Source organism: Canis lupus, chromosome 34, assembly GCF_003254725.2.
Source record: "Canis lupus dingo isolate Sandy chromosome 34, ASM325472v2, whole genome shotgun sequence".
Classification (NCBI taxonomy): Eukaryota; Metazoa; Chordata; class Mammalia; order Carnivora; family Canidae; genus Canis; species Canis lupus.
Window position 1 is genome coordinate 34,371,958 of NC_064276.1, and position 26,236 is coordinate 34,398,193.

Sequence of the window (26,236 nt, forward strand, 5' to 3'; positions counted from 1 at the left end):
GAACACAGCTTACTTTTTTATCTCAATGGCTCCCAAAATATTCTATAGCAAAAATAGTACTTAATGCATTGAGCAAGAGACGAAGAATTTCTGCATAGTGAAAAAAGACGCATCTCTACAAGAGATGCTCCGCTCCCATTAAATAAGTCACAAAACTTCCCCTGGTAGCAGCTGATAGGTGCAGTGTAGCAGCTAAGAAACCTTTCCTCAGTTCTACTCTTCCCATATGGGTGGCCTGGAAAAAGTTACCCTCGTCTTCCTAATTTCAAGCCTCAGCTGCAGAATAGAATCATTCTATTTTCTCCAGTTGACTGTATAGCTTTTGTGAAACTCCTCTTGCATGGCTGCTTAGAATGCTCTTAAAATATCTCAAATACGTGTGATTCTAAAGCCCCCTTCCTGAGGCTAGAAAATCCTACTCTCAGTTCCTGTCATTTTACATTTTATATTCATCTCATATTGGCATTCTAATCAAAATAAACATTCAAAAGCTCTTACGAAAACATGGCTTTAATCTCTCTTTTAAACAATTGAACCACCTTGTCCCTCCACACCTGGTTCGAAGAAAATTCTAAAAATTATAAAATGCAGGTGATTGCTTTGAAGGAAAAAAACCAAAGGGGCAATTAGGTTAAATATCATTGGGATAAGCTGCACAATCCAAATGAAATCCCTAAAAGGATTTGTGCGACAAAGTTAATAATTTTGAGACATACAACTTAAACTAAAAATGAAGGAAGGCCCCTCAAGTGTCCAAAAAGACACACACGAGAGCACACTTTATAGATACACACTCGGGCTTTTTTACTGGCTTATTCCTGCCTTTCAGTGAGGCCATTCTCCTTCACCATAAGTGCACACAAATGTCTGTGTTCCTTAACATGGTCTGTTTTGGTGTCCACCCCCACTGAGCTCAGCGAAACCTCTGGAAGCATCGGGCGTATTGAGCAAATGTGCACTCAGGTGCAACCGAACATACCTGGACCATCCAACAACACGGAACATGTTTATTTAAAGAATTTTGGTGTATATGGAAGTGAATGACTGATAGCATTGATCAAAACTAGCCAGGCATAAGGCTTATTGGCATTCAACGTCCAAACTTCCTAAAATATAGCATAACTCAACTCTTCTGCTTTTTAACATGTCTGGGTAGAGACTTTTTTTTTTTCAATTCCTTTTCTGTTGTCCCTACATGCCTTCTCTAGAATTCCCAGGGCTCCCTTTGCATGGGAAGACTGTCAGAAGCATTTGTGTGTGGGATTCTAGAAAAACAAAAGACAAAAGCGACAAACAATACTGAAGTGCTCTCTCACAAAGCAGCTGTGGATTCTCTTTTTGTTGTTTTTTAATCTAAAACACATTATTGTCTCTTTAGAAGTGGCCACCAGATTGAAATGGTCAAAAAGATGTCAGAACTCCTGGACTCTCAGATCATCCACTCTCTGTGATGAAGTCACCCCAACGATGGCCTTTCACACCCAGAAATCTCTCACCTATTACTGCTACAAAGGCCAGAAATCATAGGCAGAAAGCAAATGCTAAGAGAATATTTCCAACTACCAATCCTGTGCCTATAAAAACTAAAAGAAAGCCTTATGTTAAAACATATATAACCTTGGGATCACCCCCAACAGTAGCATGTGGAGCCACATTGATATCTCGAGCTCCCTAATTCTTTCATTAAAATGACCTTCTTCTTCCCAGTTTCTTATACCCAGGACTCACTACTCCCCAGTGCCTGAGCTTCATCCTCAGCGATTCTGATTTAGTTGATTTGGGGTGGATCCCAAGCATTGGTTTAGGTAAGCTCTCCAAGTGATTCTCTAAGGTCACATTTGAGTCAGAGTATCCTGCTCTTAACTTGTCCACTGCCCTCTTAAAAAAAAAAGAAAAAAGAAAAAAAAAAAGAAAAAAATGGACTAGATCTGAGAACTCATCAGCCTTCCCTTTATTTAAATCCAAAGACTATTCAATTATGCAACTACCCAAATACTTCATTGCAAAGCCCTAGAGATTTGGATATTAAAACAAAGTTGAGGATGGGTAACAGGACTTGGTTTCAGATGTTGTGCATGGAGGAAAAGATCCAGAAAGTTGTTGCTTGCTTCCTTGCCTTAAAAATATACCGGTCACCTTAGGGAAGGTACAGTTACAGTGCATTGTTTAGAAAATCAGAATCAGAATCTGGCACCATCTACTAGCAAATTGTAAAGTATAATTAGTTTGTGATTCCAGGCACTGAAGTGATGACGTCTCTCCTAAATCATTCACTAAACAGAGATTTGTAGATTTCTTAAAAAGAACTAAAAACACAGAGTAATGGAAAATCACACTGCAGATAACTCTGGAAGGAAAAGAGATGACCAGCCCTTATCATAAACCAACAGTTGCCCATATAGCTGCAGCAAAATTCCTCTTTACCAAGGGTTGTATGAAATCATTTCTTTAAATTAAGGTGTCCTCTATCCAAAATCTTATTACTTTTTGTGAGCTCTGGGATGTTCAGGCAAGGTAATGTTCCATTTTTATTTCTGGATGAAAAAAACAAAGTACTCAGATCAAGCTCTTGGCCTTGGTATAAAGAAGATCCCTCCTGGATTCCAGCTCTGCACTTGGGACTGAGAGGCCGAGGGCAAATGACTAACATGTCTCCAGTGCCCTCAATCTCTAAGCCAAAATAATAACATCCCCCACCTCACAGAGGTGTGAGAACCAACCTTAATAATGCATGAACATTCAATAATCTTGATTAGTACTATTACTCATTGCTGTTGTTATAAATTAACTTTATTCTACAGACAAAGAAACTGAGCCACAGGGAGGCTAAGGAGCTTGTCCATGATGACACAGCAAGGTAGTAGCAGAGCCAAGACTTCAGCCTAAATAATGTGGCACACTCTTAATCCCTCCCTAGCATTTTTAATATTCTATGATTTCTAGAACTTTCAGTCACACATTAAATTTACACTGCTCTTATAAACGTTGACACATATGTCATCTTAATATTACTAGTCTGTAGGAAGCCAAAGTAGACGTTGTTATTGTTCCTATCTTACACTTGAGGGTGTTGAGCTCAAAGGGTTAGTGCCCTGCCCAAGGACACTAGGTTAATAAATAGCAAAGTAGGGACTCAGACTACGTCCTGAGTCCTTGGGCAGCATCATCCACCAGAAAACATGCTGATGGAGCCCAAAAATATACTGAACTTTTGAAATGGTCACACCTAAGGAAAAAACAAGAGTCTACCCATCTTCAAAGTAGATAGGGCTTAAAATGCTGCACAGCATTTTTCTCTTAGGAAAGTCATTACTGATAGTCAAGTTTACATAATGAGAGGTTATGATGCAGTGGGGCGAATCCAGTGGTAGCTTTCCATACATCCTGGTAGCAGTTGACAAGTCCGAGCCAATGCCACCAATTCATTTGGAAGGTTTCCTAAGATGCAGCTCACTGTATTAGGTATCAGAGTATTTCCTTTCTTGAGGGTAAAGCCTTGGTGACCGAGATTACCGTCACTCAAGGGCAGGAAGAGAGATGTGATACAGAGATCATGAGGTCCTTTGAAAGTCCTAGACACATAATGCTTTTTACCTTGACATTTCCCATCCTCTTCAGAGCCACCTATCCAGTATTTTTAGGCCAGAGAAACAGAGATACAAAGCTGCTTCATGGGCTAAATGACATCTATGCTGTTGTCTCAATATTGCGACATTATCAAATAGGGTGCTGATACCAGCATCCTAGTGCCTAACGCATCTTAAGCATTTAAGCAAAGGGGGTGGGAGGGATGCTCAGGATTTCAAACTGCGCCCAGCAGTAATGATGTTGGATGCACTGATTTCTGTGCCAAGCCTAGTGGCTGGAACATTGGCTTGGACACATATACCCAGCACAGCAAGATGGTTGGCAGAAAAAAACTGGAAGAAAGGGCAGTGCTTTTTATTCTGATTTCTGTTTTGCAAACAACAAAATCCCATGCCAGCCTGAGAGACAAGCCACTTCTCTGAGCTCATGTCAGCCTTTGTGGAGCACTACCTGTTCTAGATAAAAACTGAGCCTCAAGGTGAGATGTACCTTTTGAAATCACACAGACTTCCACCTGGGCATTCTGATCAGATCTTTGGTCTCAGACAGAGCTACAAGTGTCAAGGAGTGGAAGGAAACTCTTCAAGATCCTCCAGAAAGAACTTCTTGGACTGCGAGGAGAGAATTTGCTCTGATGGGACAAGGGAGAAAATACACTAACACTGGTGAGCACGGGAAGAGTAATTTGCCCAGCAGCAGACCCCAGGCTGTGGGGCATACACCCCAAGAATGCCCTGCATCTTCCTCAGTCATTGCAATCAGTATTACCCTGACTGTAGACCACTGTGATGTGTGGACCTTTGGGGAAACATTTCATTGTCTTTGTGATAGACAAACCTTTTACACTAGGCATTTGAAATGGATAAATTTTTAAATATGCCTTAAAATGCAGTAAACACAGACAAAATTCAACCCTCAAATTTGAGACATAGATTTTGTTCTGAGCTTAAAGGTATAGAGGTTAAAGAATTTTTTTTGCAAGAATAAATATGAAATGAGGGTATGCCACTGGTCATGTACTACTGTCCAGATCATTGGGATTCAACAGGAATAAGGCCATTTCCCTTGCATGTGCACTTATCCTGTGGTACAAAACCCATCTATTCACCTGTCTGTCTCTCCCAATAGACTGGAAGTTCCTTAAAGGCAGGACACACATGTTCTTTCTCTTTGTATATTCAGTGCCCAACACAGGCTGCTGAATGTACATTCATAAATATTTGTTTAAATGGACTGACTCCTGAGTCCAGAAACCTAATATGCTTTTCTGATGCTGCCACTAACCTAGCGTTTACAGATCAAACACAAAACTCTCTCTCCCTCCACATACAAACACCTTTGTGCTCGCTTCCAGGTTGTGGATCCAGCTACATGTTCTGTAATAACTACAAGTGCATGTGACAAAATGAAATAAAATATAATACTGATACACCCATCTGCTCTGCCTTAGGTTGGCGTGTGAGACAGGTTGACTATGCCTGTCTTTCTCTAAGTTTCCATGTGCCACACTTCGAACACTTCATAAACATTCTCCTCGCTTAGCTCTCTGCAAAGGGAGGTCTTCTCTGCCCACCCTTCTAAAATAAGGCCTGTGGGTAATCTCTAAGAAGTTACCTTGCTCTGTTTATCGGAAGTCAACATTTGGAAGTACATGATGGTGTACATTTATTTCCCCCAGAAAGAGATCTCCATGTAGGCAAAGGCCTTGCCCGAGTGTGTCCGGCCAATTTCCCGTCTCCTAGATTTGTAGGTGCTCAATTAAAAGCTGTTGAACGAATGGATGGGTAATAGTGACAGTAAGCATTTATAAAGAGTCTGATTTTGTTTTCAAGTATCTTGAATGAAAACCATATAGGCATTAACACACAAGTGGGGCAGGCAATGACCTCCACATCTGACAGGTATTAAGAGAAATGAAGTACAGTATTATTTTCAGATGGAAGACCCCAGACGCTTAGCTTGGTGTGTGTGTGACTTCACAATGTTAACAAAATATTTGAAGAGTCAGGCACGGGATTCAGTATTCCAAGCTCATGAAACCACTTTGTAGTCATTGGTAACCAGCAACAGGCGCATAGTGATCTTTGTCTCAGTTAATAAACTACTGTCATGGGTATATGTTAATATTTTCAGGAAAGTGAGTGTTTCTAGGATTTTGTTCATCATGCCTTATATATACTAAGCACTCAATAAGCATTTATTGACTCAATTTGATTGATCTCAGCTAAAATATGCTCTGAAAATGTTAACAAGAGCGATGCCCCATGGAATAACCTTTATGCACTCACAAAAAAAAAGAATGTGAATTTGGAACGAATACTGTACTCTAAGGAATCAAAATTGCAATGTAAATTAATTCCTAAAAAGATTTATATGACTAAATTTTAATTCCTTGAATGGTACCTTTTCAAATCTAATCTTAAATGTCTAGTATGTTTTTAATCTAATATAATCCAATGAGCTTTAATAAGCAAAGTTGTTCCCACTAGAGCCAAAACCCAGCTATTCCATTTTTGTAACCTTCTGTGTAAAGGAATGAGCTGAACTAATTTTTTTCTGAATTTTTTATATTTAATCAACAACATCATTGCCAAAGAAAACCACTTTTCAGAAGTCTCTCTATCCTGGTTTATAACTTATAATCAAAAACTGGAATTTTGCATCTGATGGGCTTTAGTGTGTAACATTATACTGTCATATTTTTGATGCTATAGTTAAAAGTAAGAGATAGTTTCCATTATAAAAATTTTCCCATAGCCTGGTTACCCAGTGAAAAACATTTTCCTATAAAAATGGTCTTTCCAATTCGTAGGTTAGAAATTATTGTGGGTAATTTTTTTTTAAAGAACATCAAAAAATTTTGATTGGCTTCAGATAACCTTCTGCATTCATCTAGTCCCATCAGTGGTCTTAATGTATATATAACAGGATAAAGCAGTGTGATAACAATGGACCATGCAAATAAAGAAATTACAATTAAAAAAATTGAGGCTTTAAACCCTTACCTTTATTCAGTTAGAGCTATCTGGGTTGATTTCAGCTACAGCCTATTCTAAGCAACAGGATAAAAATGGGAATGGGGGTATAAATATGAGGTCCAGAACAATCCAATAAGCTTGCAGTGTCACAGATATATGACAGTGGATTTTACAAAAATCTACCTCAGCTCTGGACTTCGACCCCTGGTCCCTCCAGGGGATAAGGATGCTTGGAAATCTGATCTGTCCCGACAGGGTGAGGCAACCCTCTATGACCTTCCCAAAGCCCCGCTGTGCCCATGGCTCAGAGGCCAACACACTTCACCCTGAACTGTGAGCTTTCTTTAATTGTATACTTCACTTTCATTTTCCTTACAGTCCTGGTTTGGGAAACTTGTCTGTTCTGTTCTGTTCTGTTCTGTTCTGAAAACTGGAAATGACTCAAGTGTCATCTATAGGGGACTGGTTCAATAAGATGTGTGACATCCAAACAATGGTAGGTCTGCTGCCTTTAAAAGAATGTGTTAGATTGATACATATTGATGGGGGAAAGGTTCAAGGTATATTATTAAGTCTTTAAAAAAATGCAAGTTGCTCTAAAAAAAAGTATAAATCTATACATATGCATATACTAATAGATGCGGGGGAGGGGAATCTGTAGGACATTATACACTAAATGATGAATAGCGATCATCTGCAGGCAGTGTGTGACAAAAGTGCATAGACCACAAGGAACCTTCATTTTCTATGTGATATAATCTGGTAGTTTTTAAATTGTTAGAAGTCTATAAAATTTGTAATCAGAAAAAAAATGTTTCTAAGATAGTGAAAAAAAGATTAAGACTTTAGGTCATTATATTATAAACATACTAGAGTGAATCAAGTCTGAACACATGGGCGAAACTCTAACATCTATGGCTAGAGTTTAGAAGTCCATGTGCCATTGAAAGTATGTGAAAATTTTTATGCAAGTTTGCATTTTCTGGAGAGGCTCCATACCTTTCATCAGATTCTTGCAAGTGTTGGAGATCCACAAAAAGGTCACAAACCATGATTCCAGCAGAAACCAAGATAGTTGTTCCATCCCTCCATTCGTTTTTATTATCATCCTATCATGAAATATTTTATTACTACTGAATTTCATAGTTTCTGCCAAAGGTAATGTCTATAATCAGTACCAAAGTATAAAAACTATGGTTCTTGGTCTCTGACCTCACTTAAAGAGACTCCCAATGCCTCAACAGCAATCCTAAGAACAGGCTGCTCCGACCTGGCTGGTCTTGGGGGAGGGAAACTCCTAACAGGCACTGAAACTCTGTAATTGTTCAGAACTTGAGGACAGTTGTCCAAGGCACTAACAGCCCTATTTTGTCCATAAAGATAAGGGATTTGTGAAATGGGGGTGGGGAAATGGAGAGTGGGGTACAGGGTTTGGGGTGGGGCAGTGGAGAAGAAATCATAGCTGCATTTAAGTTAAGGGAACTGTAGAATCCCTGGGTAGCCCAGCTGTTAAGCCTCTGAATCTTGGTTTCAGCTCAGGTCATGATCTCATGGGTCCTGAGATCAAGCCCTGTGCTTGGCTCTGCACTTAGCTGGGAGTCTGCTTGAAGATTCTCTCCCTCTGCCCCTCTCTCTCTACTCATGCTTGAGTGCTCTCTCTCTCTCTCTCTCAAATAAATAGATAAATGTTTAAAAATTAGTTAATTAGGGGCACCTGGGTGGCTAAGTCAGTTAAGCTTCTAGAAGCCTTTGGTTCGGGTCATGAGCCCAAGGACCTGGGATGGAGCCCTGCATCTGGCTCCCTGCTCAGCAGGGAACCTGCTTCTTCCTCACCTTCTCCCTCTGTTCTCTCTCTGTCTGTCAAATAAATAAATAAATAAAATCTTTTTTAAAAATTAATTCTTAATTAATTGAGAATTCCCTTGGATGAGTGGGCTAATTTAAACAGCAAAACAAAATTCAATGCAACATCATTATCTGTTAGCCTTAAATTGTTCAAAAGAGCCTTCAATAATACAAATATATTAAAATATACAATAAAATTCATGTTGCTTGACCTATATTAATATTACTGTGTGTGTATCAATATTGATATCTATATTAATACTGCCTATATTGGGGTTACAATTAATGTAAAAATTTGGCTTCTGATGACTTTTGTAAAGCTGACTACCCCAAATCCCTGGGAAATACATGAGTCCACAAAATGTTTCACCATCTCTACCTTGACTTCACTGACAGTCTCCAGAATCAGGTCCATTACAGTTTCCATAAACCTTAAGATCAAGTGTAGATCAATAACAATTTGTAATTTAAGTAAGGAACCATAGGTTATACCTGCACTGGCAAAATGAGGAGCATTATTGGTGAAAATTAGGAATAATACTCTACTTTCCAAATGTGCTTTCCAGGTGGTTTATCACTGTCAAAATAGGCCAATTGTGAATTTAGTATGCAATTAAAGTGTCAGATATCCCAGAGTTCTCGTGCTGACATTACCTGACTATGCAGGTTTTACAAGCAAAGAAATTGAAAGGGTTCACATAATCCACCAAAGCCCATCACTAACCACCATCACCTAATTGTGCTGATATCTGCCATATGCAAAGCAAAGAACTAGGCACTGCAAAAAACTTCTGGAAATGGGCTCTCCAGAAGTTTTAGGACTTAGCTAGAAAAATAAGATGTATACTTTATATATATAGTATAGGTGAAATAGTATATATAGTATGAGTAAAATAGATATATATAAGTATATGTATTTATATATACATACTATATGTAAATATATGAATATATATGGTATAAATAAAATTATATATAATATACAGTGAAGATAAGGATTGTATCATAAAATGCCAAAATGATGGTAAAATAATTCCTTGCTATTAGAATAAAAAGACATAGAGAAGTCATATCTCTGGGACTGATAAGGATGAAATGAATCTCATGACATATGGAGGGTTTGAACTAACTCTTCAAGAAGGAATTAAACTTGGAAGGCCAAAGTACCACCCGGGTAGATTTAAATATTAAGGCAACATTGTGGCCAAAAGCTGGAAGATGAAAACAAAAGTCTGGGCTGGCAAGAGAGGGAGAGGAGCAGAATGAGCAAACCAGTTAGGCTGAATAGACCAGTCTTGGGTAGGGAGATAAATAAGCCTGAAAAGTCAATAAAATAATAATGAATACACTGAGTTCTTACTGTATTTCAGGCACTTTAAACACATAAGTTAATCAAATCCTCTCATGAAGTAAGTACTTTTAGTGGCTTGCCCACATTTTACCCACCTAGGAAATGATGGAGTCAGGATTCACACCCAGGCCAATGTAGGTCAGAACCAGGGCTCAGAATCCCCACATTCTTCTGACTCAAGAGTGGGAGGCCCTCATAGGCCAGGCTAAAGAATTCAAGTTTCAGTGTGAGGTGTGAAAATGGGAGCTATGTTATCTGATAACCCACCAATAATGCCTATAGGCATGGCTTATCACTACTCTAAGAGCGCAAACACTGCATTATCTGATGATTTTTCCAACAACATTAATGGATAGTAACAATTATTTGTTGACCAGTTCTTTGACTATCGTACTGATTTACATATTATAAAGTGGTCCGTCCAAACTTGACCAGGAGAATCCACTGTATAGGTATTCCATCATCATATCTTGTCCTTTTAGACCTCAGGACTTAATTTTACCTGTTACTCACCTACCACCTCTGCTAGAAATACGGCTCAGGATAATAAACAGAACAATGAAAGTGTTTACTTTCAAATATTCCCTGAATATATATAATCTTCCTGCAAGGAAGAGCTAGTTGACTTGTCAACTAATACAGTCATCCCTTAAAAAGCGAATTTCTTCATCTTAGGCTCATGTCTTAAAAAATCAGTTGAGTTCTTCAGTTACACACACACAGGATGGGCCATCTGGATCCTCATAGGGGGCAGCGGTGAACTCTTCCTCTGTTATACCCACAGTAGCCAAATTACTTCTTCTCCCACTGTGGAAAACCACAGAAAACTATCTCTTAATGATTTACTGCCCAACCCCCAGCCCACAAATCAAAGAATTGGGTTGAGTGAGAAATAAAAAGGAACAGTGGCCAGTGGCAATGAGAAGGAGAGTGAGTATTTCAGTTTATTTTCTTAAGCCAATTAATGATAAAGCAGCATGAAGGGAAAGAAAGACACAACATGGCCGTGAAAGACTTTTTTTTCCAGATAAATGGACAGATATCAGATTCTGTAATAAGTACTTCCACCTATCAAAACATACACACACACACATACACACACACATACACACATACATACACATTAACTTTGAGTTGGAGAAGAAAGATAAAGATCTTAAAAATACAAGATAATATTCAGGAAGCCTTGTGGATATCATAAAATGTTGGAACTTTGAAGGACCCTTGGAAGTCATCTAATCCAGACATTGCAAACCCAGGGTCCATGAACTCTACACAGCAGACAGAGGTGTTTCGTTGGGCCTGCAGAATGTTGTTTGTTGTTGATATTTTTTCTTTAACTGAGTCAATGCCTTAAAGTAGAGAAAATTCAAGTAATAATCCAGATATGTGTCTTCTCTTAAAAACTGGAAGACCTAGCAGCACTGAACCCCCTCCTCCCAATGGCAGCAGCGAGCTGCAACTGAGTAGCAGCTGCCTCCTTTAGAGAAGGCTTGAACTCAGTCCTCCACCACTTCTTCTTGTTCTAGAATACAAGGCTGGGTGTCAAACATTTAAATAAAATAGGAGATGGTGTAGTCCTTCTACCTACTTCGTTTTATTCATTTATTGTGCCTGTCGATTCCTATAGGCATTTGAGTTTACAAGCTGTGCTCTAGTCCATTCTCCTCATTTAAAGAAGAACAACTCAGCTGGGGTGGTAAAGTGACTTACAAAATTCATTCCAGTGGGCACCTGGACCAGGGTGGCTCACTTGGCTGAGCATCTGACTCTTGGTTTTCCTGGATCAAGCCAGGCTTCAAGCTCCATACTCCATGCTCTGTCTACTTGACATTCTCTTTCCCTTTCCCTCTGCCCCTCCCCCTGATGCAAGTGTGGGCATGCCCTCTCCCTAAATTAATTAAATCTTTAAAAAAATCATTAGGAGCACCTGGGTGGCTCAGTGGTTGAGCGTCTGCCTTTGGCTCAGGGCTTAATCCCAGGGTTCTGGGATCGAGTTTCCCATCAGGCTTCCTGTAGGGAGCCTGCTTTTCCCTCTGCCTAAGTCTTTGCGTCTCCCTCTCTGTGTCTCTCATAAGTAAATAAATAAAATCTTTAAAAATAATAATAATAAAATAAATAAATAATCATTAAGTTTACAAAAAAAAAATAAAACCTCATTCCATTAAAAATAAGATGATCATCCACAGGGATTTTGGTCTAATAACAACCAGAAAGTATGCACAACTAAATTTAGGCTGTGTGCATACAGTGCCAGAATCAGTGGATCAAGGTTAAAATTTCAATCACTTTACTGACCCAGCGTCCCCCTCCCCAAAAGAGGAAGATTCTCCAGTTGTCAGAATAAATGTACTGCCTATTTTGGCTTAGTGTATAGTTTTAATGTGCCTAAATTTATCCTCAGGGCATGATTTATTGAGAAGACAGACAAAACGCTTACTATAGACATGCAAATGCTTCTAAAAATGAGACTTTATAAAAAAAATGGAGTGGCGGGAAGTATGTCTAAAAAATTTCTCTTCTGAAAATTTAACTGATATATTGGAAGGAAAATGACAAATTTGTTGAATGATCGCTTTTGACTCAGGTACTTTGCATGCATTATCCCAGTTAACCCTCACAGCAGCCCAAGGTGGGTGGTATTATTACTTCCACTTTACAAACAAACAAACAAAAAAAGGTACATTCAGAAACATTCATTCAATAACTCGAAGATGACCCGGCTGTTCCATCGGGGGCCATACCCAGATTCAAACTCTGATGAGCATGTTTGCAATGTTCCTGAAAGAAGGAAATGTGGCTTATCACACAGAGAGATCTCACTGATCTTTGTATCACAAGCCTGCTTTCCTGAAGCCCACCAAGTGCTCTATACAAGGACTTTCACAAATGTCATAATTTGAACAATTCTAACATACAAAATTAATTCCTTCAGGCAAGTTCTTTAACAAGGTTAAGAAAGCCTTGGTTCTTCCTGTTATATATAGTCAGTGACCCCAAGGCAGGTGTTTACTGAGGGGATTAGCAAAATCTCTTTTCTAAATAACATTTCTTCTTAGATTTGTTATAAAAGTTAGTAGTCAAGGCTTTGGCTGAATATACAAGCCAAAAGCACGTTTGCTAATGAATAAGAATAATAACTAAAATTAAAATAAAAAGTAATTCAAGAATAAGAGCTTTTGAAGAGTCAGGAATTTGATTAAAAATTCACTTGCTTTTTTTCTATAATGAAACAGTTCCTTAACCACAAAACAGCTTTTATAATAATGCAGAAGAGTATGGTTCCAAGTAAAACACCACTCCCCATTTTAATCATGGCTATTATTTTTGAAAATGAAAATGGCTGAGGTCATTGTAATCTATTTTAGGGTTTGCACGGGTTGGTGGTATTTTTTTCTTGGCTTTGAGCTCTCCATGTTACCAGCTAACTGTTATGGGTTTTGCTATGCGCCCTTTCAAATCCCATTCTTTTTAATAATGTTGTACTTTATACACATAAATTAGAGTGAATTCCACTTTCTTTCCTAACAACTCCAGATGGGGTCCACACTTTCAAGAGGACTAGGATTTGCCTTTTTCTTTTTTAATTAAGTATGTACTTCTTAGAACAAGTATGTTCCTATCTTCATTAAAATGCTGTGAATGCTCATATGCTGAGAGAATGGTAAAAACATAGAATTCCCGTAGTCCGTCTCAAAATCAAACTGAAATATGAGGATAGCATTTGTGTATCTACCCTTTCCAACTTACAAAGACAGACACACATAGAGAAAAAAATGTCCAGAAATAAAACATCATCTGGGCAGAGCTCTAGATCTACCGATACCCATGGACTGGGGTACTCTACAGATATCCATTTAGGACACATCCCCTGTAGGACCCAGCAGACAAAATTATCAAATATCTAAGGACATTGTAGTTACACATTCAAGCCTCCCTTTTCATGTGATTAATATTTCACTGACTTTCTGAATGTAGCGTGGTTTTTTATTATAATTCGCTATCACAGCACACAGTCCAGCCCAAGATCCATAGAAACAGTGCCTACCCAGGCACAAGTGAGAGAGTGTCTTTACAAAACATACATATGGTGAAGGTCTGCCTATTAAAATGCCTTAAGCTCTGTTTGTTTGTTTATTTTTTTAAAAATCAACTTGCAAGCCCAGTGTAATAAGATGCTGTAGCTTTTATGAAAGAGGTGAAATAATTTTAAACACAGACACACAATGAGTTTATTTATTTAGAAACTTGTTAAATAGAGTCTGGGAATTCAAATATTCAATGTTGACATTGTACAGAACTGGCCAGGAGCCAGAACCCAGTCTCCAGAGGGACCCATTGGACAAGGAATTTAGGCCTTTCTCTCCTCCCACTTGAGCTAAATAGGTAGAGGCCATTAGTTATACCCACAGCAATATCTGAACCGCACTCAAATAAGCTGCCCTCGCCAGGGCACTTCAAAGGAGGGCAAGTGTGTTTAGCTTTTTAGTGCTGAACTAGAGCGATATGTCACACTTTTGAAAGAGTTCTGTAAACAGTTTCTTCCTTATGTAGAAACATCTCTGAAGTTTCTTGTATGGCATGTAAGCAAGGATAATTAACAAGGATTATACTTTTTTTCATTTGCTGGGGGAAAAATATAATACCAATCTGTGTGCAAACGGGGAATGTGGAGAAAGGGGCACGCTGCTCCTACCTTTCTCCCTCTCTTGTTTTCTGCTCCATTTGTTTGTCTCCTTTTTATCCTCTTCCTCACACTTGTTCTCACTACACAGCCAATTTCCTTGAGAATTCTCTGGTAAACTCCCAAGGCCAGAAGAGTGAGAAGGGGAAAATCTAATTTTAGAACAGGACCGTGGCAGATGGGGTGGGGAGGGAACTAATGATTCATACTGGGCTGCCCAGATGAACAGAAAAGCAGACCCCACAGATCTTTTTAGAGAGTGCCTAAAGCAGCGGCTTCCAGCCAAGGAAGGGTTAACCACCACTCCAGAAAACTGTGCCTGGCACCACTATAGTGTGTGTGTCTCCTCCGCAGGGTCTCCCCTCAGCCGCTCTCTCCCTCCACCCCCCACCCCTGCCGGGAAGAGTGAATGAAGGTGTGCTTGACCTCCCTGCTTGTGTGTTCCTTAACTCCGGACCTGTGAGTGTGTGTGTGTGTGTGTGTGTGTGTGTGTGTGAGAGAGAGAGAGAGAGAGAGAGAAGTGAGCGTGTGTGCACGTGTGTATACACGGTGAGTGCACATCGGGCTCTCAGAGAGGCAGCCTGCCAGGCACTCAGCATCTCTGAGCCTGGAAAGAGGGAAGATCTGGCCTAAGCCTGGGAACCAGGAGCTGGGCAGCTGGAGGCAGAAGGTGTGGGGGTCCTCCCTGGGTGAGCCTGCCAGCCTCCTCCCAGGGCCTCCCCAGCTCCACCCCACTCCTCAAGAGAACCCACTTCCACTGCCTGAGCCGGCTCTGAGATGAGGGGTGGGAGGCTGTGCCCAGCTCTTGGGACTGGGGCTCTTCTATTTGCTGAGTTCCTCGGAACGGGGGTGAGGGCCATTGGCCAGACGGTGACAAGTCAAGTTTCTCCACTTCGGGACCGCTTGGAGCAGAGGCAAGACGGAGGAGGTGCGGGGGAGAGGGGGACAGAGCTAGATGGGCCGAGGGCACCAAGTCGGGCTCTCTCTTGCCCTCCTTTGCCCTTCCTGCCCGCCCCCCAGTCCCCATCCTTGTCCTTCCTGCCCCAGGCCACGTCTGCTGCGATAACCTGGCCCCAACTTTCAGAAGTGAAATAAAATAAACTCCCAGACGACAAGATGTTTAAAGGGAAACTGCTTATGGAGTTCCTACCTTCAACTTGATAAAACAGAAGAAGAAAGCAGAAATTTCTTAGGATGACGCATTAATTTCTATTCGATAAGCGTCCTACGTGGTGAGTGTCTGTCGGTGGAAGAGGCCAGGCCCCGGGTCAGAGGGAGAGGCCTCCGCTCAGAAAACCCGAGAACTGGGCTGCCCCGCAAAGACCAGCTCACGCACACTTATGCACACACTCACACGCACACCGTCGCCAAGACCTGCGACTTCTCAGCCCCTACAAATAAAAACCTGAAACAGGAGCCTTTCTTCCTAGCCTTCCTGCCTCCGCAGCTAATGAACCGTACCCTTCCACAGTGGGGGGGGGGGCACTGAAAAGCGTTATTAACCTTCTCCTAAACATAGAAATTTTTTCTTTTTGGAAACACATCGAAATGCTGCAGGAAGACTGCGCTCCAAGTGCCAAACGCAATAAAGAAGCCCTAAGCCAGGGTAATGGTCAAGTAATGGCAAATAAACCGCCTTCCTAGAAGGGGCCTCTGCCTCTGTCGGGCGAGCGGTTTTTTTCCTCCTCAAAAGCAGTCTGAAATAAACAAGCAAAATGTGTTTTTTAAACAAAGCTCTGTATTGCAATCTCCCCCCCCCCTTTTTTTAAACTATGGAGAAAAACATACATGAGTGGGCATGCGGGCAGTGCAGGCTGGAACCTGGGTGCGCACTTCCTTTGTTATCTTAGGTATTGGGCTGCTAAGGTGAGGAGTTTAAGCACATGAGGGAGGGTCCTCATCTACCTTCCCTATTTAAGAGCCCCTTTTTAAACACAGATCAAGTGTACAAGTAACAAGTGCCCCCCTCTCCGGGGTCTTGCTAATCGCATCGCCTTCTGGGTCTTTACGAGACTTCTGGGGGGCCGGTAGCTAAGGGGGGGTTACACGTTGCAACTCGTTCATGGCTGTGATTGAAACCCTGCCGGGTGTCACTTGAGAGAAGTGGGGTGGGGGCTGCCTCGGTGTTTCGGCTCTAGACAGGCTGGGCAAACCCAACCTGACTTCTTTCCCATCACCAGGAGAAAAAAAGTTGCAACTGGCAGTTCCAGCACCGCCCAGGTGCTCTCTCTCCTAGCTGCCCAAAAAAACCGCTGGGAAGCCTCCAGGCGCTGCCAGAGTCTGCTTGGCTTTTAGTTTTCTCTTCTTAAAGATGGGAATAAAAGCCAAGGGCTTTAGACAGTACAACTGTCAATCTTCTTGCTTTTCCCTTCTTTGTTTTTTTAATTAAACAGTTTATTCCTCCCAAATGATTTGCAACGAATTTCTCGGTTTCAACTATTGTAGGGGGAGGAAAAAAAAAAAAAACAAGCCCTATAAGTTGGAACATGGGTTGTGCATGGGTTGTGCATTCATTCTGGGCTTAACTTCGGTGGATACTTTCAGGGTCCATGGGATCCTGTACTGTAGCCAAGACCCTGACAGGACTTGGCCACCACAGAAATTTACAAAAGACAAAAAAAAAAAAAAAAAAGAATAACAAGGAGTGCAGAAAACGACTAGTTCCTATGTGATTTGTTTCCATTATAATGTTGGCTTTGCATGTTAAAAAAAAAAAGAGCATAAAGGTATGCTTTTTAAAGTATGCTGGTCACAACTGCCTCTTTCTAACCCAGAAAAAGAAAGCAAGCAAGGCAGACAGAGCGGCGAAGTTTTCGCTGGGCTGCGCGGCAAGGGGTCACTGCCTATCTCCGAAACTCACGCACCGCGGCGGGGGAAGGAAATAGCGCCTTAAAATACAAAAAAAAAAAAAAAAAAAAAAAAAAATCCCTACATTTGATATGATTTCCTTTATGGCTCGGGTTGTAACTGGAGAATCGCAGACAGCAGCGCGCTCCTGCCTAAGCAGGGCTGCCCGGTGGCCACAGCTGGAGCCGCGGGAGCAGACTCGGAGGCGCAGCGAGGAGTTTGCACGAGTTCCCTTGTAGGGACCGGAACGCGGCCGCGGCATCCTCACCGGCCCCGGAGACACCCCCCTCCCCCTCCCCCCAAAAAAAAATGAGTCTCTCACTGGAAGAATGACAAGTACCATCCGATCGGAAAATGAGGTTCAGTTTCTGGACGTGCAGCGGGCTGCGCGAGCGGGGGCATTTTAGCAGGGCGGCGTAGAGCTTGGCAATTAAAATAAGTTGAAAAAAGTTGCTCAAGAAAATTCGAAGGGTTTTGTGTTCTGCTTTCACTTCGGCGGATCCCGGGCAAGGAGGCGCAAAGCATTCGGCTTTCATTTCGCGACTTAGGCACGGCTGGAACAGGCTCTGCACGCCTCCCTCCCGCGCACGGTCCTCTCCCCCCAGACACACACACACGCGCGCACACACACACATGCACACGCACACACATGCACACGCACACGCTCCAAACCTTCAGCCGGAATTGAAGCCCCCAGGCCTCCGAGCCTATGCACATTTAATTTCTCCTCGGATGAATATAAAGACACCGGCCTCGTTTAAAAGAAAACAGAAAACACCGGGTCTTCCCGGCGCCCTCGGACAGCGTCGCGGCTAAGTGGCAGGAACAGTGTCCAAAAGAGAAACAGACGGACTGACGACCCGGGAGCCCTGTCCAGGGGGATCTCGAGGACGGGGTGAAAGGAAGCGTCCCGGGAGGTGGTCAGTGCTTGCGTGGGGACTGGACGGGCGCTGGACGGGCGCCGGCGAGGACACCTCCCCACTGGGCGCGACGCGGCGTCCCGCGGCCCGAGGAGCCCGAGGAGCCCGAGGAGCCCGAGGAGCCCGAGGAGCCCAGCCCGCAGGGGTGCCGCGGTCGGCGCGCGGCGGCTGCGGGCCCCCGGGGGGATGCGAAGGGGGGAGAGACTGGGGGTTCCACGGGGCCGAAGCATCCTACCCTCCCCCGTGCCTCCTTTCTCTGGTCCACAAGCAGAACAATTAGGTGTTTTCAGCGAGTGGGAGGGCGGACGGCGGCCTGACACCTCCGGGAGGCGGGCTGGGGCCGCTCGGGGCCGCACCTCCCGGTCCCCCTGACGCTCGCGGGGGAAGCATCTGGACAGACCCGGTCCTATCGCCCGCAGTCCCGGCCGAGGCTCCCGCCTTTCCAGACCGCGTCGGCTCCGCGGACCATTCCAGGCGAAGTCCCCCCAACACTTCTGCGAGAAGAGTGGGGGGGGGGCCGCCGCCCCTGCCCGAGCGCGAGCCCCCAGGTCCCGCGTGACCCAGGCCGCGCCGCGCCGGGCAGGCAGGGGGCGCCGGGGAGGGTTAGTGACCCGAGACCCGGGCTGTATCCAGAAATAGAGCGGGAGGCCGAGCGGCGCTCTCCCCGCGGCCTACGGTCCCGGCAGCCCGCCCCCTGGGGGCCACCCGGCGCCCCGCCAGCCCGGAGCTCGCGGGCGGGAGCAGGCCCCGCCGGCCCCTGTCCCCCGCGGCGGCCGCCCCTGGCCGCGCGCCCCGCGCCCATCCCCGCGCGCTCGCCGGGCCTCCGCTCCGCTCACCTGCCCCCGCGCCCTCCGCCGAGCCGGCGGCGCGCGCCCGACCCCACGGGCCCCGGCCCCCGCGCGGGAGCCCCCGGCCCGCCCCGCCGTCCCGTCCCGCCGCGCGGCGCCCGCCCCGGGGCACCGCCGAGCGCACAGCGCCCACTACCGCGCCCGCCGCTCGGCGCAGCCCGCCCGCCCGCCAGCCCGCCCGCCCGCCGGCCCGCGCAACTTCCCGCGGCCGCCTCGCAACTTTCCCCAACTCCGCCGCCGCCGCCGCCGCGGCTCCCGCGGAGCCCGCCGCCCACCCCGAGCCCCAGAAACAACCCGCGGCTCGCAGACGCTCGCATCCCCAGCCCGCCTCCCCCATCCCCCGCTCCCCCTCCCATCCGCGGGACTAGCTGGTTGGCCAGAGGCGACTCTCCTCCGCCTGGGGGGAAGGGGAGGGGAGGGGGAGACTCTCTCATCTCCTCTCCCCCCCCACCCCACCCCACCCCACCCCTTCCCGCTGGCTCTCGCGCGCTCTTCTCCCTCCCACCCCGGTCCCGGCCGCCCCCACCCCCACCCCCACCCCCACCCCGGGGTTGCCACAGCTGGTCGGTGCGCGGGGCTGAGGGCTGCCCCGGCTCCTCCGGCGCCCACACCAGCAGCGGGAGCGCGGGCGGCCGGGCGCGAGGCTGGGGCCGGCAGGTTGCTGGGGCTGCGCTGCGCCCGCCCTCCGCCCGGGCCCCGGCGCCCGAGGCAGCTGCGCGCTCCCTCCCGGAGCGCTGGAGACAGATATGCAAGATGGCAGAGGAGGGGGAAAGCCAATAGAAAAGGGATATTGCACCTACTTGTGGCCAGTTTCCTTGCCCTGCCTTTGGATCTCATGCTGTGCCCAGTCCTGCAGCCGCTGGTGTGTGGTTGGGGTTTTTTTTTCTTGGATCTTTTCCTTCTTTTGCTCTCCCTCTCGCTCCCTCCCTCGCTCCTCTCTCTCTCTCTCTCTCTCTCTCTCTCTCACACACACACACACACACGCACGCACGCACTTACACACACTCACTCTGTCTTTCCCTCTTTCACTCTCTCTCCCTCCCTCTCTCCCTTTCTCTCAATCCACACTCGCTATCTCTCCAGCATTGTCAGTTCGGACACCTTCGCACATGCGCGCTAGACGCCCCTCCAACATCTCAGCGCCGCCAAAAAAAGTTTGGAGCGATTTATCACTTTGATTTGGAGATCTTGTCAGATGGCAATCGCTGAGGAGGCGGAGAAAGGGAGCCACGGGGAGGGCGGCGGGGGGCGGGGAGCGAGCACAGGGAGCCAGAGGGGAGCAGACACCTCGCCCCCAAAAAAAAGGCGGGCGCGGGGGTGGGGGGGGCGGCATAAAAAAAGACTACGGCAAAGGATTGATTTCGCGTCGGAATCTCCAATAAGCCTGTATCATTACTATTACTGTTTTTCCCACCATAAATTGCAGGAGATTTTCTATACCATCCACGGAGAAAGCGAGAAGTGGGGCTTTTGAGACCTTTTCCGTGCTAAAGAACGAGAAGCACAGGACTCTTGACAAATGATCCAGGAGAAAGTGAGAATCATCCTGAACTTCAGGAAATCTGCTGCTGCCGCTCCTACTGCTGCTGGAGCTATTGCGGCTTGTGCTTTCAGAGTTGAAAGCAGAATTAAGTAGCTGTTTTCTTCCTTGATGTTAGGTATAGTACCAACGCTCGCAGCTACCCTTGGAGCATTTCAGTGGTCCAGTCCCACCCAGTAGTGATGAGCACTTTGATTCCCAGGTCCGGGCAGGCTCGGGCATTTAACATCCAAGACCTCCTGCTTCCCCGAGGTCGGCTGTCACCTTCCGGCCTCCCCCACCGCTGCCCCCATCTCCTGTTGCTGCAGCTCAGCCTGCCTGCCATTTTCACTCACTCGCTTAAAGCCACAACCTTTTGGGTCAAGCGAAAGAGGAGGTGGGGGTGGGGGGGAATTCCTCCCCCACCCTTAAAAAAAAAAAAAAACATTGTCGAAAGTTGCTTTAATTACAGGATTTGCCAATGAAGTGGGCACACAGAAACGGGGAAATCCTAAAGGGGCCAGCTGTGTTCAAGGTATGAATCAATTTCAACTACGTATAGATTTTCTCTTGGTACAACCTCCTTGCATTAAACAGTTTTGTTCAATACCTTCCATGAGCTATTTACGTCCCCAATAATATCTGTTGCAAATCCTGCCAGACACCGTAAAAGAAAATTACAGTCTTTTCAGTCTCTGTGCTGCAACAGTACATCCTTGATGTTCCAGTTAGAGGAAAAGGAAAAGAAAAGCAAGCCCTGGCCATGAGTCTGGCAAAGGCAGGGGAGGGAAGGGGAGATCATTGAGGATACCTTGAGCAAATAGCAAGGCTCAAGCCTAAAGGGCATTCATCAATGGCTCGGTAAATTTAAAAAAATAAAGAAATAAAAAAATCTCTGTTTGAGGAAATCAAAATTCAAAGGATCGCCCTGGCTAGGGATGCCCACCATTTCTTTCCTCAGAGCTGTGTAATTCTGGAAGCATGTGGCTGAAGGATACAGGTCCCTGGAGAACCAAGTACAGGTCCCAAGAGAGACAGATGTGAAATGTTGAAATGTGGGGGAAAGAAAGGAAGCAAAGGAAAGAATTACGCAGAGCAGGAGTAAAACAACTTCCCAAAGAGAAGGTTCTGGTAAGCACCAGATGGACACAAGAGAACTCTACCATTCCCTCCGGATTGAAGAGGCAGGTGGGTTTTTTTTTTTTTCTTCCAGTCCGACTACAATTCCTGTTGCTCTGTCCATCCAGGTGGTGTACTTAAGCACAACAGAGGTGGGTGCAAAAGCATCAGGCACTTCAACATTCTGAGTGTGGATACCCAGAGGTCTGTGAGTGTGAGTGTGAGTGTGAGTTCACAGGCTCCTCTCAGTTTAGATGGAGTCGTGCCTCCCCTCTGACCAGTAAGTGTTCTCCCAGGAAAAGAGAAGTGGGGGATTGAGAACCTTTAGAAAGGGAATAAAATCTCTAGGGAGAGAAACGCCTCGCTGGCCGGCAGGACGTTCAGAGAAGCAGTTTAAGGACTCCCTGGGGACCCCCACTTAGACCAAAGGACAGAGAGGCTGCACTGGAGCATCAGACCCCTCCCAACCATCAAGAACCTCCAGAGCCCAGTCCCCCGGGAGAGAAGGAAGCCCCCATGGGGAGGAGGAGCTCCCAGGACAGTAGGAGGCTCAGCCTGGGACTTTTCACCTTCTCAGCCTGGGGATGCTTTAAAAAAATAATAAAAAGAGTTCCTATCCTCCCCTCTGCTGCTCTCATTGATTCCTTTCATCTAATCCCCGGGTGGGGGGTGGGTGTCCATATCCTGGTCCCCTCGAGGAGAGGAGGTGAAGAGGAGTGCCAGGGAATTTTCTAAGAAACGAAGGTACCCTGGAACCAAACCCAAGATTAAACAGAAGACCCACATGTGAAGCTGCGGGGATTGTTTCTGCTGAGAAATTAAAAACCACGTGGCGGGCCAGGGGTGGGGTGGGGGCTGTGAAGGGAATTGGGGAGGGTATGAATGACTCAAGAAAATACAATCTGAGTCCCCAAACTTCAGGATCCCTGTCTTTTAAACTTTCCTAGAGGGCGAAGGGCACCGAGGTGACGCGCCGCAGGAGTACCCTCCCCTTCTGGTTTTTAAAGTCCCTGGGGTCGCGGCCGCCTCTGCGAATGCCTGGTCTTTCCAGGAGTTTCGGGACACGAGCAAATCCAACCCCTTCCAACTGAAATAATAAACACAAACTCCTCTGCGCCTTAGGGCCAAACCATTGTGAATAGACAAGGCATCATTCTTTTTGCTGGGTGGTTTTTTGTTGTTTTTTTTTTTTTTTAAGTAAAGTATTCACAATATCATCACTTTTATTTTCAAACCTGAAAGCTGGGTTTCTCTCTCTCTTTCCCTCTCTCTCTCTCTCTCTCTCTCTTTCATTTGCTTTCTGCCTTGGGTGAGTATTTAAAAAAAAAAAAAAAAAAAGCCAAGTTTCTAGTTCAAGTGTGTTTAACCTGATGGAGCAAACGCCCAGCAGCAGCGGACTGCGCTCGCCGCCTGCAGCGCCGCGGCCCCCGCGTGCGGACCTGGGCGGGCTCCCACTTCCAAGTGCAGGAACCCCGTCAGCTCCACCTGTCCTGAGTCTCAGCCGTGAGACCCAAGCAGGTGACTTTCTGTTCAGCGGCCCCTCGGATTCCCAAAACCCTCGGACGGGACGTCCAAGCTGTGGCTCGCTCAAGAGAAAAGAGGCCTCCAACCGGTTGGCCGAGCTGCCCTCGCTCCCCGACTCCCCACCACCCACCTTTCCCTCTCCTCCTGAAATTCGTTTCCTCCAGGGGGCTTGGGTACCAACGTTTTCTTGCGTTTTCTCCAACGGAAGAGAGCATCCTGGAAGCAGTGCCTCCTTGGAAAGTCGATGAGCTTACGGGCTGTCTGGATTTGCTTCTTTTATTACTGTCATATTTTGTTTCGGGGGTTTGGGGAGGTTGTGGTTTTTGTGTGTGTGTGTGTGTGTGTGGTTTTTTTTTTTTTTTTTTTTTTAAGGAGAAGTAGAGAGATCAAGATGGGAGTTGAAAGGGAGAGGGGTCATGGAAGAGGACAAGAGAAGGATACCCTTTCGCCAACCACGTTTCTTTAATAAATGCTAAAAAACGGCAAATGATTTTCAATGCATTGCATGCAACAGGAACTTTTCCTTTCCTCGAATTATAATTGAACCAGCCCCGCAGTGTCTTTGGAAGAAAGTTTGAATTCTTTATGGAGGTATTTCTTGGCCTATTGTCTTTGTGCAGTGAACTTTACATCTTGCTATTCAACCTATATTCTCCTGGCTACCAGCAAGATTAATTTAATCATTGTAATGCAATTATTAATACTGTTTACCCAACGCTGGGTTTCAGGTTGGCTGTTAAGAAATTAAACTCTCGCTGGGTGACCAGAGCTAGGCAGGGGTTTCTTCATGTTGAAAGGAAACAGTCCTCTTTATTTAGTCTCAGAGCTCTAGCTTTCGGCCACGGGCTCAATTAGCCAAAATGGAAACAATTTTCATTCATTGCAATAACTCACTGTTCTGGAGATCGCTTTCAAAATATACACTTTATTATTATACGCTGACCTCGGTGGCGTGGAGTGGCAATAAAAGAAAGAGGCAGGGAGATCTATCTAGCCCCCTTGGGCTATAATTATTAGAAATTAATTGGGTTCAGGACCCTGGGTAGTCTAGCTAAATTAATAGCTTGTCTAGTGGTTTAAATCCGAATTTTTAGTCCACGGGAGAAAGAGAGTCACAGACATGAAATGCAGACCCAAGGGACGCCTGAGTTTACTTGCAAGACACTCATCTATTAAATAGTGTCTAGAATACATTTGAGTTGGGGCGAGGGGGCCGGAGCAGGAGGGGCGGGGGCCAGAAGCAAAGAAAGGAGCAAGATGGGGAAGGCGACCGCGAGTGAGCTAAAAGGTCTCGAGTTGATTTTATTCGATTTTTCTTGTCTGCATTGTTTTCGGGAGGGGTTGCATTTAGGGGTTAAAATAAAAAATAAAGATCCCGTGTACTCGGAGCTGTCGTGCCAGAGTAAAAGTGAAAAGGGAGCCTTAGGCAAAAGGAAATTACTGCGAGCCCGCGTGACCTTTCAGGGAGGTAATCAATCAAGTGATCAACAGGGATATTTATCATCGCTATATAGGACTACTTCGCCCTGCACGGGCGGGGGTGAGGAGGCGAGAGGAGGGTGGAGACACGCGCGCACGCGCGTGCACACACACACACACACACACACACAAAGTTTGGCCAAAGCCGATAAGCCTCGAGACCGAGCACGCAGGCTTTGATAAGTGCTAAGACGGTCGGTTTAGCCCGACATCCTCCGAGCACCTCGGCGGGCGGGGGGGACGCGCGCATCCCGGCGGCGGCGGCTGCGCGAGGGTGTGAGCCGCGGTGTCCGCTGCGCTCCGGCCCGCAAGGGAGGCTCGCGGGGGGGACGCGCGCCCCCAGCGCCGGCGAGGACCGGGAGCCGGGCTGAGACCGCGACCCGCAGGGACCTGGGGCGGGGGGGGGGGCGGGGGGGGCGGGGATGCGCCGACGCCGCGGCCCGGGGCGCCCCCGCAGCCTCCTCTTCCTGCGAAAGGCTCGCGGCGCCCGCGGCGGGGCTGGAGGGAGGCGCGCCCGCGGCCGGGAGGCTCCTGCGAGCAGGCGGCGAGGCTCGGCGGCCGTGCGCTCCCCGCCCGGCTCCCCTCTCTCCCCCGTAAAACTCGCCCTTTTGTAAATTGCGTTTTCTCGGCCCCGATTTCTTAGCAAATCGTTAGGTTTTACAATCCTCCTGCAACCCTCGGGTCGCTCAACACCCCCGCCCCGCTCCGCCCCGCCCCGACTTCGGAAGCGCGCAGAGGGACGGGGCTGCGGGGCGGCGGGGCGGCGGGGCTCTTAGTAACAACGATAGCGATGCTCTGTGGGCGGCCTTGGGTCCCCGAGGCCCTCGCGCAGCTCGGGGCTAGAGTCAGCGGTAGTGTCGGGGAAGGCCGGCCCGCTCACCGCCCGGGGCTGGGGGCTGTCCCCCGACGGGGCTCCCCGGGGAGCCGCGGTCCGGGCGACGCGCGCCGCCCCCAGGTAGCGAGCCGCCGCTCCCGCCGCTCCCGCCGCTCCCGCCGCTCCCGCCGTGTGGGAACGTGGGCCCCGCCGCTCCCCCGCCCTCGGAGCCGCCCTCGGAGCCGCCCCGGGCCGCACAGCCTAGTCTGCGGCGCCCCCGCCTGGCCGCCCCGCGCCGCCGCAGCTCCGGGGGCGCCCGCTGTGCGCGGTAGCGGCCGGGCGCGGGGCTGCGGCGCAGCTGGGGCGCCCCGGGGAAGCGCCGGTCGGGGCGGAACGGAACCCGGCGACGAGGATTACGAGGCGAGCACCTCCCGCGGTTGCTACTGGTTCGGGCTCCGGGGGAGCAGCTCCCCGGGGCCCTGCGGAGAGAAGCGGCCTGCCGGCGGGACTGCCCTGCCGGAGACGTCCGGACCTCCTCGGGCCCCTCCTGCGGATCAAGCAGCAGCTCTCCGAGTTAAATGCACCTATGAGCCCCTTGGGGATCTCGTCGAAATGCGAACTCCGATCCGGTTAAGTCTGGCGTGAGACCCGAGCAGTCTGCTCTTCTCAGGCTGCTCGGTGAAGTGGATGCTCCTCCCCCACCCCCACCCCCACCCCCAC

General features: G+C 46.9%; 1 protein-coding gene and 1 long non-coding RNA gene across 10 annotated transcripts in view; one reads left to right on the forward strand and one right to left on the reverse strand.

The window, feature by feature from the left end:
• The window catches only part of MECOM (MDS1 and EVI1 complex locus), a 552,756-nt gene extending 532,763 nt beyond the window's left edge, over window positions 1–19,993 (reverse strand). For all 9 annotated transcript variants that reach the window (XM_025425520.3, XM_049105851.1, XM_035710351.2 and 6 more), the window contains exon 1: window positions 19,862–19,993. In XM_025425520.3, the coding sequence (XP_025281305.1) occupies window positions 19,862–19,898 (37 nt within the window). In that variant the 5' untranslated portion in view covers window positions 19,899–19,993. The remainder of the gene's footprint in view (window positions 1–19,861) is intronic.
• On the forward strand, window positions 19,795–21,919 carry LOC112645929 (uncharacterized). Its single transcript, XR_003127350.3, has 5 exons — window positions 19,795–19,923; window positions 20,488–20,719; window positions 21,053–21,115; window positions 21,542–21,711; window positions 21,828–21,919. It is a non-coding gene; the product is annotated as an uncharacterized LOC112645929 (long non-coding RNA).
• The last annotated feature ends 4,317 nt before the right edge of the window (window positions 21,920–26,236 follow it).